The sequence below is a fragment of the Callorhinchus milii genome, unplaced genomic scaffold, assembly GCF_018977255.1.
Source record: "Callorhinchus milii isolate IMCB2004 unplaced genomic scaffold, IMCB_Cmil_1.0 Scaffold14, whole genome shotgun sequence".
Taxonomy (NCBI): Eukaryota; Metazoa; Chordata; class Chondrichthyes; order Chimaeriformes; family Callorhinchidae; genus Callorhinchus; species Callorhinchus milii.
The window spans coordinates 15,371,580-15,386,807 of NW_024704755.1; the positions used below are offsets into that span (position 1 = coordinate 15,371,580).

A 15,228-nucleotide genomic window follows, 5' to 3' on the forward strand; every position below is an offset into this window, starting at 1 on the left:
TGATTATCATTGAATTACATTTGGAAAGCAACACAAGAATGTAATCAACTGTTAGTGTACATATTTTGGTGGGCGAACTTCTGGGGTCTGAAGGCTTAACCAAGAGGCTTAGACTGGGAGGATCACTCAAGGACAAACCAGTTATAGAAGATTATGCAGTACATGCTGGACAAATATAGAAAGTAAATCAATGGCAAAGTAAACAAAAACACCAAAATGGATCAATAGAAAAATAAAAAGTGAGATGAAGAACAAACAGAAGATTTATAAAGATTGTCGGGAGAAAGGAGACAGTGATCATTGGGCGGAATACAAGATTGTACAGAAAGAGGTTAAAAAAAACATGAAGGGATCCAAGAGACAACTGGAAAGGAATATCAAAACTCAAAAACATAAACCCTCGAATCCTTTCAATGTTAGGACAGGGAAGACATCAACATTTTAAAGGATTCAAACAAGCTTAAAAAGAGAGAATGGACTGAAGGTAGCAAACACTGAAGAATTCCTGGAGTTCTTTTTTTACCATTAAAATCATGACCAATAACATCTTACATTTGTTTCAGCTTGACTCAGTTGTCAACACTCTCACGGCTGAGTCAGAATACTATGTGTTCAAGCCCCACATTTGGACACGGAAATCATATAGACAAAATAACACTCCAATGTGCAGCGTTTTTGGAGATGCTGTCCTTCGGATGAGAAGTTAAACCAAAGGCTCAACTGCCTGTTCATCAAAGATCCCATGGCACTATTCAAAACAGAAGGGAATTTCTCCAGGTTTCCTGGGCAACAGTCCCCCAATTGGAAATAGACTTTATGGCTGCTTGTGGTATATTGCTGTGCACTAAAAGACAGTCACTGAACTTTAGAGTATATTCTATGAAGTGCTTTGAGACATCCTCCAAAATTTGTAACGAGTGTGTAACCACATAGATTATGCTGTCAGCGCCTGAGGCAAGAAGGCACTGACTGAAAAGGAGAGCTGCTGTCTTGTCAACATTCAACTGGAGGAAGTTAGCGCTCATCAGGACTTGATGTCTAAACAGGCAATCGATCAGAACAGCAGTAGTCCTCGAAACAAGTTCGGAAGCAGAAATAGAAATTTGGGTGCTATTCACCTGCATTTGGAAGTTAACTTCATGTCTGCAATGACATCACTGAGCGGAGCATGTTATTATTAAAAAGAAAAAGACCAAGGATAGAGCTCTAAATTACTTGGAATTATAGACCCAATTAAAAAGTGTGTACATGGGCTGCTAAATCAAGAATAGATAAATTAATGGTAAACTAAGTATAGATAAACATATGCGATAGACCAATAGGAAACACAAGTAATAATAATAATAATAATCCTTGCATTTGATATAGTGCTTTTTACGTCTTCTCGACGTCTCAAAGCGCTTCACAGAATATGCTGTAAAGTGAATTGACTGTATATTTGTGGGCAAAACACAGCAGCCAATTGTGCATGGCAGTGTCCCACAAACAGTCATGGATTGAAAATGACCAATTTATTATTGTTTTGTTTTGGAGGGATTCTTATTAGGTGTGTGGAGTAAGGAAACTTGCCCAAGGCTTTGTCCTGCCTGGAATTGAACCCAGGTGTCTCGCTTGCAAGGTGAGTGCTCTAACCACTGAGCCACAGGACTGGACAGAACTTGCCAAGAGGAAGCTGAAATAAATCCAGGTGTGAGTGACTCATCACTCACTATGTCAAAACAGTGCAAGATAGCAATAAACAAGACAAACAGGATGCTTTGCTATTTGCTGCACTAAATCATTTGAGTTAGATCCTAAGATATCACACATAGCTTTGCTCAGATCACACCTTCATTGTTGCACAGCGATTTGGTCACTGTGACAATGGGGCTGCCAAGATCCAATAGGCAGTGCAGAGGAAAGCAGCGAGGATGGTCCCAGGATTAAGGGAATGAGCTTTGAAAGTTGTTTAAAATTTTATGGGATTGAAAAAGTAAACCCAGATCAATATTTTAGGATGTAACAAAACAGCAGAATAAGAGGACATAGGTTTAGAGTTGGAAGGGCAATATCAGGACAGATACCAGGTTTTTCTTCACTGAAACTACAATAAACGATTGAGGCTGTGATGGGGGCATGGTAGGGGGGGAAGGAAGGGAGGGATGGGTGATGGTGTGGGTTCTGAAAGGATGAGATCAGATAGGCCAAAGTGTCTTGTTCAATGAAACCAATCTTGTGATCTTGTGAGGAAGTGGTGGGGACGCCCAAGGGTGCACTTGGTTGTATTGTTGCAGTTTAACAAGCTAAAGTCTCAAAGGTTGCCATTGAAAGCACCATCTACCCAGCTTCAATCCTTGTCTAGCTAGGACCACTCTTTTCATTAGGTTTTTGGCCTGCAGAGTTAACAATATCTGAGTGGGAAGATACCCCACTCCCAATGACAGGTCTACTCCTTGAAGTATTGCTTCAAAGTGATTCCAAAGTTCTTTTGCCAAGCAAGTCACACTGGACCGAGCTCGGCTACAAGGGGACGCTGTTTGCTTACTCCCTCCAAGGCAATCACTGGTTGAAATCAGACAAAGAAATACCAGGAATTCCCTAGAAACCAGCAGTGAGCAGCCGAACTAATAATAATAATAATAATAAAATAATAATAATCCTTGCATTTGATATAACGCTTTCATGTCTTCTAGACGTCTCAAAGCGCTTCACAGAATATGCTGTAAACTGAATTGACTGTGTATTTGTGGGCGAAACGTGGCAGCCAATTGCGCACAGCAGTGTCCCACAAACAGTCGTGGATTGAAAATGACAAATTTATTATTGTTTTGTTTTGGAGCGATTGTTATTAGGTGCGTGAGTAAGGAAACTTGCCCAACTAAGCATGAAATATGTGAGAGGATAGAGCCCCCTTCCTCCTGCCCCTCTTGGCAAACATCTGTGTGAATTTAGCAGAGGCTGTACGAGTTGGTGCGTTGCCATTTTACTGAAGCAACACTCTAAACATGTATTTAAAAAAAGGTTAAAGTAGGACAAACAGACAGTATCTCCCCAAAACACATAAAGCCACATCACGTTACACTATATCCTGTAAAGCGTTTAGAGACATTATGGTGACAGATTAAGTCACTACATTAAATTCATGGATAATTAATGAACACAAATTTGAATTAAACCCACTCTACAGTTTAGGCTTCACTTGTAGTGAGCCAGGACATGATGCCCACAACGATGTACCTCATGTTGTAAGAATGTATATCTGTTGTTACACAAACAAAGAAATATTGTGCACAGTTGTTACAGCCACTTTACTACAATAGCCACAGCCTAATGGATGGAAACAGTTTGTAACCCCTTGCTCTATATATAATCTGAGAGAGTGAGACTTTTGTAATGGAACTATTTAGTGACATTTACAAATACAGCAGATCGATTGGGGTTTTACTACCTAGTTGTTTCATGTGAGGTATATTTTTAGCAGTTACGTGAACAGCTCAACAGTTCAACACCCACGCCACAACTTTTTCACTGCGTTGGATGAATTGCATCATTATTTTTGAACCAGCTTTTATGTTAGCCCTTACCAAGTGTTGTTTCATTAATACTGAAGAGACAGCGTAACCAGAAGAGACTGGATTATGCAACTTACTTGTTTTTATTGAAAGGTTGATTGAACATGTTACACCACAGTTCCTATTGTTTGTACTCTGGTTTTAGTTTTGTAGCAGTTAAAGAACTATTTTTCTAATCAAGTAATTCAGTAGTTACCTTTATGGATTGATCAGATTCACATGAAAATAATGTTTGGCATTTAAGTACAGTTTTATAGATATCGTAAGCAACTTTACAAAACATTTCCTGAAGACATATAATGTAATAAAATAATAAATGGAGTCATGGTTGAAAAAGGGGCAAATAGAAAAGCAGCACAGGATAATGTGCACATTGTTCACTATGGTGGAAAACAATATACACCAATAACAGTTTCTGAGCCTGTTGCATTATATGGATCTTGGTTCCCTGCAGATAGCTGCTGCTGCTCCTCCGTGGTTTCTCACATGGACCGCTGCATACTCTGTATTCTTAATGGTACGTTTTAGGTTTTCCCATTTCATTGGAAGGATGTAAATCCTGAGAGGCATATGTCAGCTTGTTCCTTCTGCCCCTTGCTTGATCTGTAAAGACAATGTTTGAGAACATAATTATATGAATTAATTTACAGAAATCTCTTGAATATGCAGCACCACTTGCTCCATAGCTCATTTGGTGAAGTCACTGCTCCTTTAAAGAACTGAACAAACAGAATCCTGCGGCTACAAATTCTGTTACGAATAGGTTAGGAAAGAAAAGTGAAAATCAACCAGTGTATGAATTCTTCATTGACCTACAGAAATGTGGGGTGTATATTTCTATATATAGTTGATGTCCCAGTGCCTCATAGATTGAAACACAATTCCTAGTCTTACACAAGAAAAATAAGTATGTGGCTATACAGTGGCAGATTGTCGTGATCATATCACAACCCAGGACAGTGCCAGAGAGTGAAGGTTGGGGTAGAAAGAAAGATTAACCAAATAAACCATCTTACAATGAACATTGAAGTGAGTTCCACTCTATTTACCAAAGCAAGGAAAACCAATTGGATACAAAAGGTTTTACCATACCTCTTTGACCCGAACTCAGAGTTCTACAGCTGCATTTCTATTGATACATGATGCTTTTCTCCATTTATACACACAAAATTGAATTTTGGTATATAGGGACAATTTGTAAGTTTGCTGAAGAGTCAATTAACAGTGAAGAAGATTGTAGTTTCATTAAAAATATATTAAGACTGGTAGATTGGACAGAGAGGTGGCAGATGAAATTAAATGGAGAGCAGGGCAGTTGTACATATTGGGATGTGTACCCGGGTCTCACGGCATGCTGCGGGTGAGTGGCCCAGGCGGAACGTGCATTTTATACAATAGAACATTTTCTACCTGTATTTTGTAAAACTAATTAATTGTAGCGTGATATGGAAAAGATGGCTGAATGGGATGTGGACTCTTTGAAGAGCGAATAAAGGCACCATGGGCTGAATAGCCTTCTGTACATTTTGTAGTTGTATCACAACAAACTACGGAAAATTCTGATTAAATATGCAGCTAAATATATGCAGGGAGAGATTCTGCTAGGACATTTGTATTTGTCCATCAATCGCAATATATTAATGATTAGCGCCGCTTTACAGGATATTTTTCTCTCCTTGTCATCTGGAATTCTCTAAGCTATAAACTGAATTTTTGTGTTAAATGAAACATTTACATTTATCCTAAATGAAACAGGAATATATCTTACCTATCTTTTTAATTGGCATTCTTTGCCAATGATGATCAAAAGCAGCAGAAATACCAGGCCTCCCCCTGCACATCCAGCGATCAGCAAAATGGAAGGATAATCGTCACTCTCTACAAGAACAGCATAAACTGAATGTGTTATTGACCCCAGCAATGAGTTAAAGCTTTAGTAACTGCGCATTGTATCTGAATGGAGATGTTTTAGCAGGTTTTATTACTTAATTTTTTATTTTTAAACAAGGTCTTGGCAAGTCCACAAGAGAAACCAAATCGCCAGCTGGTCAACAAGACTTAGAATTGCAGGACAGTCACTGGGGTGAGAGGTCTAGCCAAACCTTCACCAAATACTATTCTGATTAGGCTGCAAAGGTGAGTCTCTACAGGGAGACGAAGCACATTCCATTCCAAACACAGAAAAAATTAGAGGTGCACGACATTATTGAGCGGAGACCAGAAGTTTGAAATTTGATCAGTTTTTAAATATACTTCTTCTCAGGGAGATGGTATGAATCCTTTCAATTCAAAGACTACACACATTAAGCTGATTCTTATCTTATGCATATTTATATGGAGTATTCGGTAAGAAACCTATATGATCATAATCTTCGGTTTCAATCAAATTAATATATTTTCCAACAAAAATTTAGTTAACAAAATTAACAGTTGGCCAATTTGAAGAGTCTTGTAGCTTAGTGGTTAGAGCAGTCACCACCCAAGCAGAGACCTTGGGTTTGATTACGGGGCCAGGCAAAAGGTTTGATAAGTGTCCTCACTCCACATGCTTCTCCACTGTTCACCTAAGTAGAAATCCGATTGTTAGTCGATAGGCAGATCTCTTTCCTGTGGGTAATAATACCTTAATAAACAATATTTTTTCAAAAATGATACAATGGTCACTCAACCCACGACCGTTTGTGGGACACTGCTCTGCGCAACTTGCTGCCGAGATTCACTCACAAAATATACAGTCAATTCATTTTCCAGTATATTTGTGACGCGCCTTCAGATATCTCGAAGATGTGATATGATGCTATATCAAATGCAAGGATTATTATTGTTAAATTACCTGTATTGGATTTAGAAACTGCATAGATGGCAACTGCTGGAATCCGGAGGCTGGTGTGAGATACCAGACAGGTATAAACAACCCCACTCTGTACAGTCTGTGCCTCTTCCAAATAGCTCGAAATTTCGTAAAGGCCCTTTGAATTCCTTTCTTTAGTGGAATTTATCCCAGTTTTAACTTCATTGTCATCTTTACTCCAGGTCAGCGTTATATCTTCTGGGAAAAACGCAGCCGTTTTACACACAAGTGTCAGAGACATTGTTGAATCTATTTCTGAATCTCTGGCGAACATCTTCAGTGGAGTGGGGGGGACTGTAGGACAGACAATAGAGCAGATTCAAGTTACTAGTGATCAGTTGGAATACAAAACTTTATTCTCATTTGAATTGTATGTGAATTGTTTCTTTGCAGTATCATAACAATAGGTTCCTCTGAGACGCTACACCACATGAAGGGTGCTACTGCAAGTTGTTTTTGCCATAACAAGGAATCTGGATTGTAACGGCAAGAAACGCATCCTGTTTGGGTGTTTAATTTGGAACAATGTTTAGGATATGAAACATTAAAAGATGTCTTGTAAGAGGTCCTGCCACAATTCACCAGATTAGGAGCTGGATTAAAGTATTAACTGTGATCAGAAGATGGGTAAACCTGATTTATATTTGATAGAACTGAGAAAGATGGGAGTTAATTTGATTGAGCTGTGAACAAATGACTGCATATTGGAGGTCCAGTAGAATAATAAATATAGGAGACAAATTCTAACATTGTGGCTAAACCTGTTAGACGTGACATGAACCTGGTCTGTTCACATTACAAAATCAACTCCCATAGGTGGTCTTAGATGCATATTGAAGTGGGATATTTAAAAGGGAGAAAGCTAAACATTTTAAGGGTTGGAAAGTGGTGGAGAAATTGGATTAAAAGTTATGCCAACATTCTCGAGCAACGACAACTGGCAATTTCACCTTCATCAGAGATAATAGCAAAACCTCCCCGTTAACACCAACATTCATTTTGTTCTGCTGTGTTTCTTCAAATTTAAGTTTCAAACCAACTCACGATAATTAGTATAGGTAATTCAAAATCAGTTCATGACTGTTGATGGAACATTGCTGTATGCAAATTGGTGCAAATTGTCCAAGTGTTTTTAAACATCTGCCTTTCATATAAATCAGTAAATTGTAAAAGTCTGGACCGCAGGTGAAAGAGATTCTGATTATCATCATTATTAATAGAAGCAGTGTTATCAGCATTATTGTTAGTATTATTAATAGTAGTATTATTGTTGTGTTAATAATAATAGTAATCATAATATTAATAATAAGACTCGCGTTCGATATGGAGCTTTTTGTGTCGAGATGATGTCTCAAAGCTTTTCACAGGAATCACTGTAAAAAGTGACGATTTTGTAGGAGAACACAGCAGCCAATTTTGCACACACCAATGTGCCACAAATAGTCAGGAAGTGAATAACCAACTTTATCTGGTGGAGTCGTCTGCTGGGACATGAGGGGGAAAGAGTCTCTCTTCTGGTTTCGAAAAGAACCACGGGATCGTTAACATCCACCTGAACATGCAGGAGGGACCTCGGTTTAGCGCCTCATTCACATAAGGAGAACCTTAAGTAATAGAGCAATGTAAAGGTCTGGACCATAGTGCAAGAGATTCTGATTAATAATAATAATGATTCAACCTCAAGCCATAGAGCGCGTTCCTAACATTGCTTTTGATTGTGTGCGCTGTGATCTTCATGTTTTGATGTTGGACAATCTGAATAAATGCATTCAGCACAGAATAAAATACCAGATAGAGTTAATATGATACTTGCGTCAATAGGAGGGTTATAACTGTTTGAAAGCGTTGCTTAAAACAATTATTGAGCAAATCAACTTCCCACTTTGCTGTGTGGTATAAACCCGCCATCTCCCATCAGTACAATAACAAATGGGCAATACTTTAAATGAATTTCGTATTGATAAAAATATTTCAGGTTAAAATAAAATCTTTCGCTGTGTTATGTACGATCACATGGGATTAAAAAATGAAACAAACAATTTGCCCAAAACAATTTCAAAATGCTGCAATGTTCGCCTTTCAACATTATTCACATTATCAACTGTATTCACACTTACCATGTACAATTAAACGTGATCCAGTTCCATTTGCTGCTATTTTCCCCTGACGGCTCACTGCACAGATATAGACTCCTGAGTCGTGGAAACTCACATTTAGGAGCTGGAACGTTTTGAAGTTGAATATTTTCCTGTTGTCAGGACTTGTATGTAAATATTCGCGCTCTCCTTGCTTCCACCAGTAAAAGGTTAAATCTGAAGTGGTCTGAATATTGGCAAACTTGCAGCCGAAGGTAACGCTTTCACCTTCGAATGCTGTCTTGTCTACAGGATATTGGATCACTTTCATAGATGCATCCCCAGCAACTGTGAGAAAATAAATCAAACCTATAATTGGTGATTATAGAGTTGAAGAAACGTGACAAAATAACTATAGGGAAGGAGGGAGAGAAGGTGGAAGAAAGAGAATGAGCGAGAAAGATTTATGCATCCACTGAAACATTTTAAAACTCTTCATCAATATTGTTTTGTATTTAAGATCCGCTGTAGTAAAACAATTACCTGCGAAAATAATCCCCATTAGAGAGAGACAGGGGATCACATCACTCGCCACCATCGTGATCAGTTGCTGAGACTCACCTCAACATGTTATTGGGTGTAACAAACATTTGCTGATTGTCTAATATGAAATAATTCGAAGTGTCATATGACTTCCTGTCTCCATGGTCAGAGATGAGTGGCATACGATTTGCAAAGAGAATTGTGCATTTCAGTTGTAACAAGAATCACTCCTCAGCTTAGCAATTTAAAAGGGTTACTTATATCCATATCATTGTCTGGTTTTGTTTTCTGCCTTCTTGCATAAATTATTCCTTATCATAAGAACATAAGAACCTAAGAAATGGTGGACGAAAATAGACCAAGGTCAATCTAGTTCACCTTCCACCTTCCTGGCGGTCGCATGCATATATGTCCCAAACTACCTATGTAGTATATCCCATAATGTTATTTCCTAAACCAAAAACATGTAATCTATGTTTGAAAGAATCAATACTTCCAGCTTCAACCGTTTCCCTAAGGAGCCAGTTGCATAGGTTAACTATTTGCTTAGTAAATTAGTGTTTGTGTAGATACATTCTGAATTTACACCACTTCAATCGCAAGCCGTGTCCTTTGATTTTACTATTCTGGGCAAGTTGAAACAACCTGTCATTTATCTATATTGTCTGACAGATTTAGAATCTTAAAGACAACAATTATGTCACCTCTCAATCTTCTCTTTTCCAGCGTGAACAGGTCCAACTTATTTAGTCACTGCTCACGGTCGAGTTCTTCCATTCCCTCAATCATTTGGTTGCCCTCCTCTGTTTCTTCTCAATTTCTCCAATATCCTTTTTGGACCTTCCAAACATTCACATTGATAATACGTACATAATAACGATCGATGTGTCTTTAAAGCTGAAATACAGAGCTAAATAAGTTACATTCTCTCTAGTTTAACATCAGCTTTTGGCTACACCATGGGACGGCAATCTAATGGAAAGCGCACAGAGAACAAAACGATATTTTAATCAAACACAAAGATTTGATGTTTTGAGCAAAGCTGCACAGTTTCCTCTGGAACCTGAGCATTGAATGCATTACCATACTGAATGTCTTTCCATATTTTATGTAATGGAAATCAATTAATAAGTACAAAGTTTATGATTTCATTAACAATACATTATGATTTGTCAATAGCAGATTTTTTGTAACAATTTAATTGCAGATATTACAGAAACACAAAATAAATGTTTCCATTTTTACAAAGTCAGTTTATCTTCTTTACAAACACTACAATCATACCTTTATAACATACTGTTCAGGCCTCAGCTAGACTACTGAGTTTAATTCTGGGCACCATACTTCAGGTTGGATGTCAAGGCTTTGGTGAGTGTGCAAAAGAGATTCGCCAGCATAGAACCAGGAATGAGCAACTTCGATTATCAGGAGAGGCTAGAGAAGCTAGGATTATTCTCTCTGGAGCAGAGAAGGTTAAATGGAGACCAGTTATACAAAATTGTGAGTGGATTCGATAGGGTGAACAAGGAAAAAATATTTCCACTGGCGGCTGGGTCGGTAACCCAAGGACACCGATTTCAAATAGTTGATAAAAGAAACAGAGTGACGGTGAGGAAATTTTTTTTCACACAGTGAATTGTTCGGATCTGGAATGGTTTGCCTGAAAGAGTGGTGGAAGCCGATTCGATAAAAACTTTTTAGAGAAATGTAGATAATTATTTGGGGAAGACAAGTTGCAGGGAGTGAGCGGTGAGTGGCGTTGAATTCAAGGGTTCTTTTGAAAGAGCTGGCACAGATATGATGAGCCAAAGGCCCTGCTTCTGTGCTGTACAATTCTATGATTGTATGATTCCGTAATACAGAGTGGCGGTGAGGAGAAATTTTGAATAAGTTTGAATGAATACAATACCAGAGGTACAGCTGAATTATAGAAATACCTCTGAATAAATAATAATAATCATTTACATATGGTTGATTAGCATCTATTTGCTCACAGCAATGTCTCATCAACAGATATGAAGTCAATGACCAATTTTCTCTGTAGAAATGCTGATCATGATACCCAGAGGATACACTTCAGTTTAGAAGTAATGTAAAAAGATCTACACAGTACACTTGAGCACGCAGCCTGGACTTCGTTCAATATTTCATCTATAAGATAATGATAACTTGCATTCTCATATATTACGACCTTCACATGGGGAAGCATCTCCGAACATCTCGAACTACACCTACTACAATGCAAACAAACCCATTATGACATTGAAGAGTCAGCCAAGAATATGAGTTTAAAGTCTTGACCTTCAGCTTTAACTCAAACCATTTTTTTCAGGTAGATATGTGTTACCAGGTGTCAACTAACAGGAATTTTGATTGCACAGCATTCTCAGCTGTGGATAATATTCTTGGAGAGTGTTTGCCAGCGGTCAGTAGAAGCAAAACATATGTGTGTTTTGGAAGGTTATGCTTTACATCGTTGAAGATTCGCACAAAACATTGTTTTACAAATTGTGCACAAGCTTGATATCGATATTAGGATTGGGAATTGGGAATCATCATTGTAGTGGAGCCTTTGGTTGAGCAATAGCCACTTACTTGGTATTGAAGGCTGATCAAAGATGAGCACATGAGAAACCGTGAATGTTCAATTAGAGTTAAGAAGGGGTTATTTACTTGGTGTTTTCTGAATCACAAAGTGTATACGTAAACTGTACTCGAATAACATGTTTAATGAATGATAGAAATGATGGAGAGGAAGATGTCATTTGTCTCTCTGATGGCAATCACGGATTCCGAGATTAGTGCTACGTTGAACGAAAAATCACCAGTACCAACCCATCAGAGAAAAAATAAAGACAGATTGGTACATCAAAATACACCGCCCCCCCTCCCCCCAACATATGACTCCAATCAGTTTTGGCCCTGATGGTCTGCAATAAGCTGAACTGCAACAAGGCTGCACAAGTGTTTTGTCGAGAAAAAACGTTACTGTGTCATTTGACTTCCTGCCTTTGATGGTTCAGGAAATTGAGTTTGTGGTAAAAGTGCAATTTGTAAGGTCACGTAATCACTAACACAATGATGAGATTAACCCAATCCATTGGTAGCACATAAAAGATTTAAATATATCCAGCCTTTAAGGCAGAATTCAAGATCACGTTATGGATCTCAGGATGTTGGGGTTAACTAATATCTATTTGGTGGATCATCTCTTCTTCGGAGAGTTCCATTCAATTATATATAGAAACCAATAGGCAACAACATTATTAGAACTAAACAACCTGCCTAACATCTTCACAAATGTCTGCATAATTATATTTTGTCATCTGGGTGTAGAACCCATGCAGAAAACCACGCTTAAGATTCTGCAAAGAGGGTGGGAGAGAGGGAGAGTGAGAGAGAGAAATGGAGAGAGCGAGAGAGTCTGTGTGAGAGAGAGAAAGTGTGTGAGAAAGCGTGAGAGAGAGGGGAAGTAAGTGATTCAGAGGGTGAGAGAGGGAGAGAGAGAGAGAGCATTGATGGAGAGGTGAAGACAGAGAAACCAAGAAAGTGAGAGAGAGAGAGAGACCAGAGAGAGACCAGAGAGAGAAGGCAGTATTTCTTGTTTCACTGTCAGGACAGATAGATGATCGGAGCCTCTCTCGGCCAACTTGGAGAGACCGAGGACAGACACCGAGGGGACGTGCTGTGCAGTTTCCTTACAGAAAGCTGCCTCTTTTCCCAGTGAAAACATCTCAATGTCCATCATCCCACAGCCCCTCCCCATCATATCCCTGCGACCTCTCGACCTGGCTGTTCTATCTTCTCAACCATCGCCATTTGCCCCTGATCTCTGGAGCTCCATTTCCGAAATCCCTCCAAATCATTCCCTCTGTCCCCTCTTTTAAGGCACATGAAGAATCATTTGACCGTGTTTTTGATCATCCTTTCCTCTCCCAGCCACCCCCATGCCTATATTTGTATATCCCCCTAAATAAAAACAGAAGGTGCTGGGAACATTCAGCAGGTGAGACAGCGTCTATGGAGAAAAGAAAGTAAGTTAGGTCGATTTCAGGTTTCAGGTCGATGACCTTCTCAGAATAGTGGGATGTTGGATGGGAGCAGTTTATAAGAAAGAACAAAGAAGGGGGCGGGAAAGAAAGACACAGGAAAAAATTAGGTGGAGGACAGTAGATGATGAGATCAGAGGTTTTGATGGTGCAAGACGAAAGAAGGCAAAAGTGGGAGATTAGAGGAAGGAAGGAAGTGTTTGCCACCCAAAGGATGTTTGATTGGTTTTACAAGAGGGCTGTGGGGAGAGGGGGAAGGGGAGTCGGGGCAAAGGCTGAGAGAAGATGGGAGCTGAAGTGGTTAAAATCAAAGTTGAGGCCAGAAGGCTGTAATGTGCTGAGGATGTAGATGTGGTGCTGTTCATCGAGCTTGCATTGTGCTTTGTTGAATTAGCATAGGAGACCATTGACAGAGAGGTCAGAGTGGGAGTGGGAAGGAGAATTAAAGTAGCAAGCGACAAGAAGGTTAGGGTTGCACTTGCGGACGGAACAGAAATGTTCAGCAAAGCAATTACCCAATTTACGTTTGGTCTCTCCAACGGGAGACGATGGAAGCAAAAAGTGTTGTTTGTTTCAAGAACAAATTAGATAGATTTATCATAGATAATAATATTTTGGGATACAGTATATAGATTGGGACACGGCATGTCAAGCGACTGCAGGATGGAGGGACACTAACTGATGGACCTTGGTCATTGTTGTTGTTACCAACATTACAGGATCAGAAAATAGATCTAAACAGTATTACTCAACTCAAATATTGGATGCATTTAATAGATTTCCGCATGTCCAGGGCATTGCTTTCCCCTGGGGCATGGGTAATCAATGATTAACTAAAGTACCCATATAGAGAACTTCAATAGAGGTTTGAAGGTTTTAATAGGGCAGACATAGGGAAGATGTTTCCACTTGTGGGGGAGACCAAAACCAGGGGCCATCGATATAACATCGATATAACAAATAGATCAAATAGGGAAGTTAGAAGAAATTTCTTTAAACAGAGAACAGATGGAATTTGGAACATGCTACGACAAGGATTTGTTGAGGCAAATAGTATAGATGTATTCAAGGGGAAGCTAGATAGGTACATGAGGGAGAAAGGAATAGAAGGTTATGCTTGAAGGCTCAGTTGATGAAGGGCAGGAGGAGGCTCATATGAAGCATAAACACCGGCATAGACCAGTTGGGCCGAATGACCTGTTTCTGTGCTGTATATTCTAATGTATTCTAATGTACCACAATGAACTTCATTCAACATTTTATTTATTGCAATTCAAAATTATGAAATCAAAGCTGTTATGTTCAATCACATCGCACCATACAGAGAACTTCGATAGAGATTTTAGGTGAGTGGTTTTACAGATATCACACAAAATTACAATAAAATCTTTATTCTTTGCCAAGCCATAACATCACCCTGACTAAAAAAAAAGCTCTATTTTAACACAACAAAATGTAATTTATGACACCTGGTGTTCAGGTCTGGGTAGTTCACACATACCAATGAGTACAATGTGAAAACACTTGAAACTTGGGGAATGAAAACTTGACTCAGTTTTCTGGTGGCAAATTTGAAAGTTTTGCCAATCTGGAAACAAATAACATAATAATCCAGGTTGTTTTTTAAATTAGGCTAAAACAGACAAATGTATTATTTTTAAAAAGATAAAAAATGTGAAGCATTAGGCTGGTCCAGTGAAATAATGCAAAAGGAAGATAGATCAAAGAGTAGATGCCTTCTGGATCCTTTTATGATGAAGGCTCTATGGCTACTGGTACATAGACTTATTAAAACCATCAACATCATTTTCAGATGCGGTCAGAAAAAAACAAAACTTGATCAACAATTGATGTTCAACTGGACTCCAGGATATGTACCGACATTATTTAAAAAACACATTAAGTGTTGCATTTGGTGTATTATATTATATTAGTAATTGTCGGTTAATTGGAGCCAAATTGACCAAGCTGGTGTACAATATTTTGACCTGGGTTTACGAAGAAAATCTATGAAATTGCTGATATTCAATGGGTGAAAAGCAAATAAGAGGTGATATTCTAGATATATTCCAAGTCTTAAATGGTATAAATCAAATGCAATCAAATATATTTGATATAGTATACCAGACCGTTATGTAACATCTTCTGTTTCTTCCAGT

At 38.6% G+C, this 15,228-nt stretch overlaps 1 protein-coding gene across 1 annotated transcript; it reads right to left on the minus strand.

Annotated features, from left to right (window-relative positions):
- Window positions 1–3,615: 3,615 nt before the first annotated feature.
- Window positions 3,616–9,112, minus strand: LOC103185951 (tyrosine-protein phosphatase non-receptor type substrate 1-like). Its single transcript, XM_042340482.1, has 5 exons — window positions 9,021–9,112; window positions 8,520–8,825; window positions 6,385–6,696; window positions 5,320–5,429; window positions 3,616–4,154 (listed from the first exon to the last, which is right to left on the minus strand). Exons 1-4 carry the CDS (start codon window positions 9,073–9,075, stop codon window positions 5,320–5,322), a joined length of 783 nt encoding a protein of 260 aa, XP_042196416.1. The 5' UTR covers window positions 9,076–9,112; the 3' UTR covers window positions 3,616–4,154.
- Between the last annotated feature and the right edge of the window lie 6,116 nt (window positions 9,113–15,228).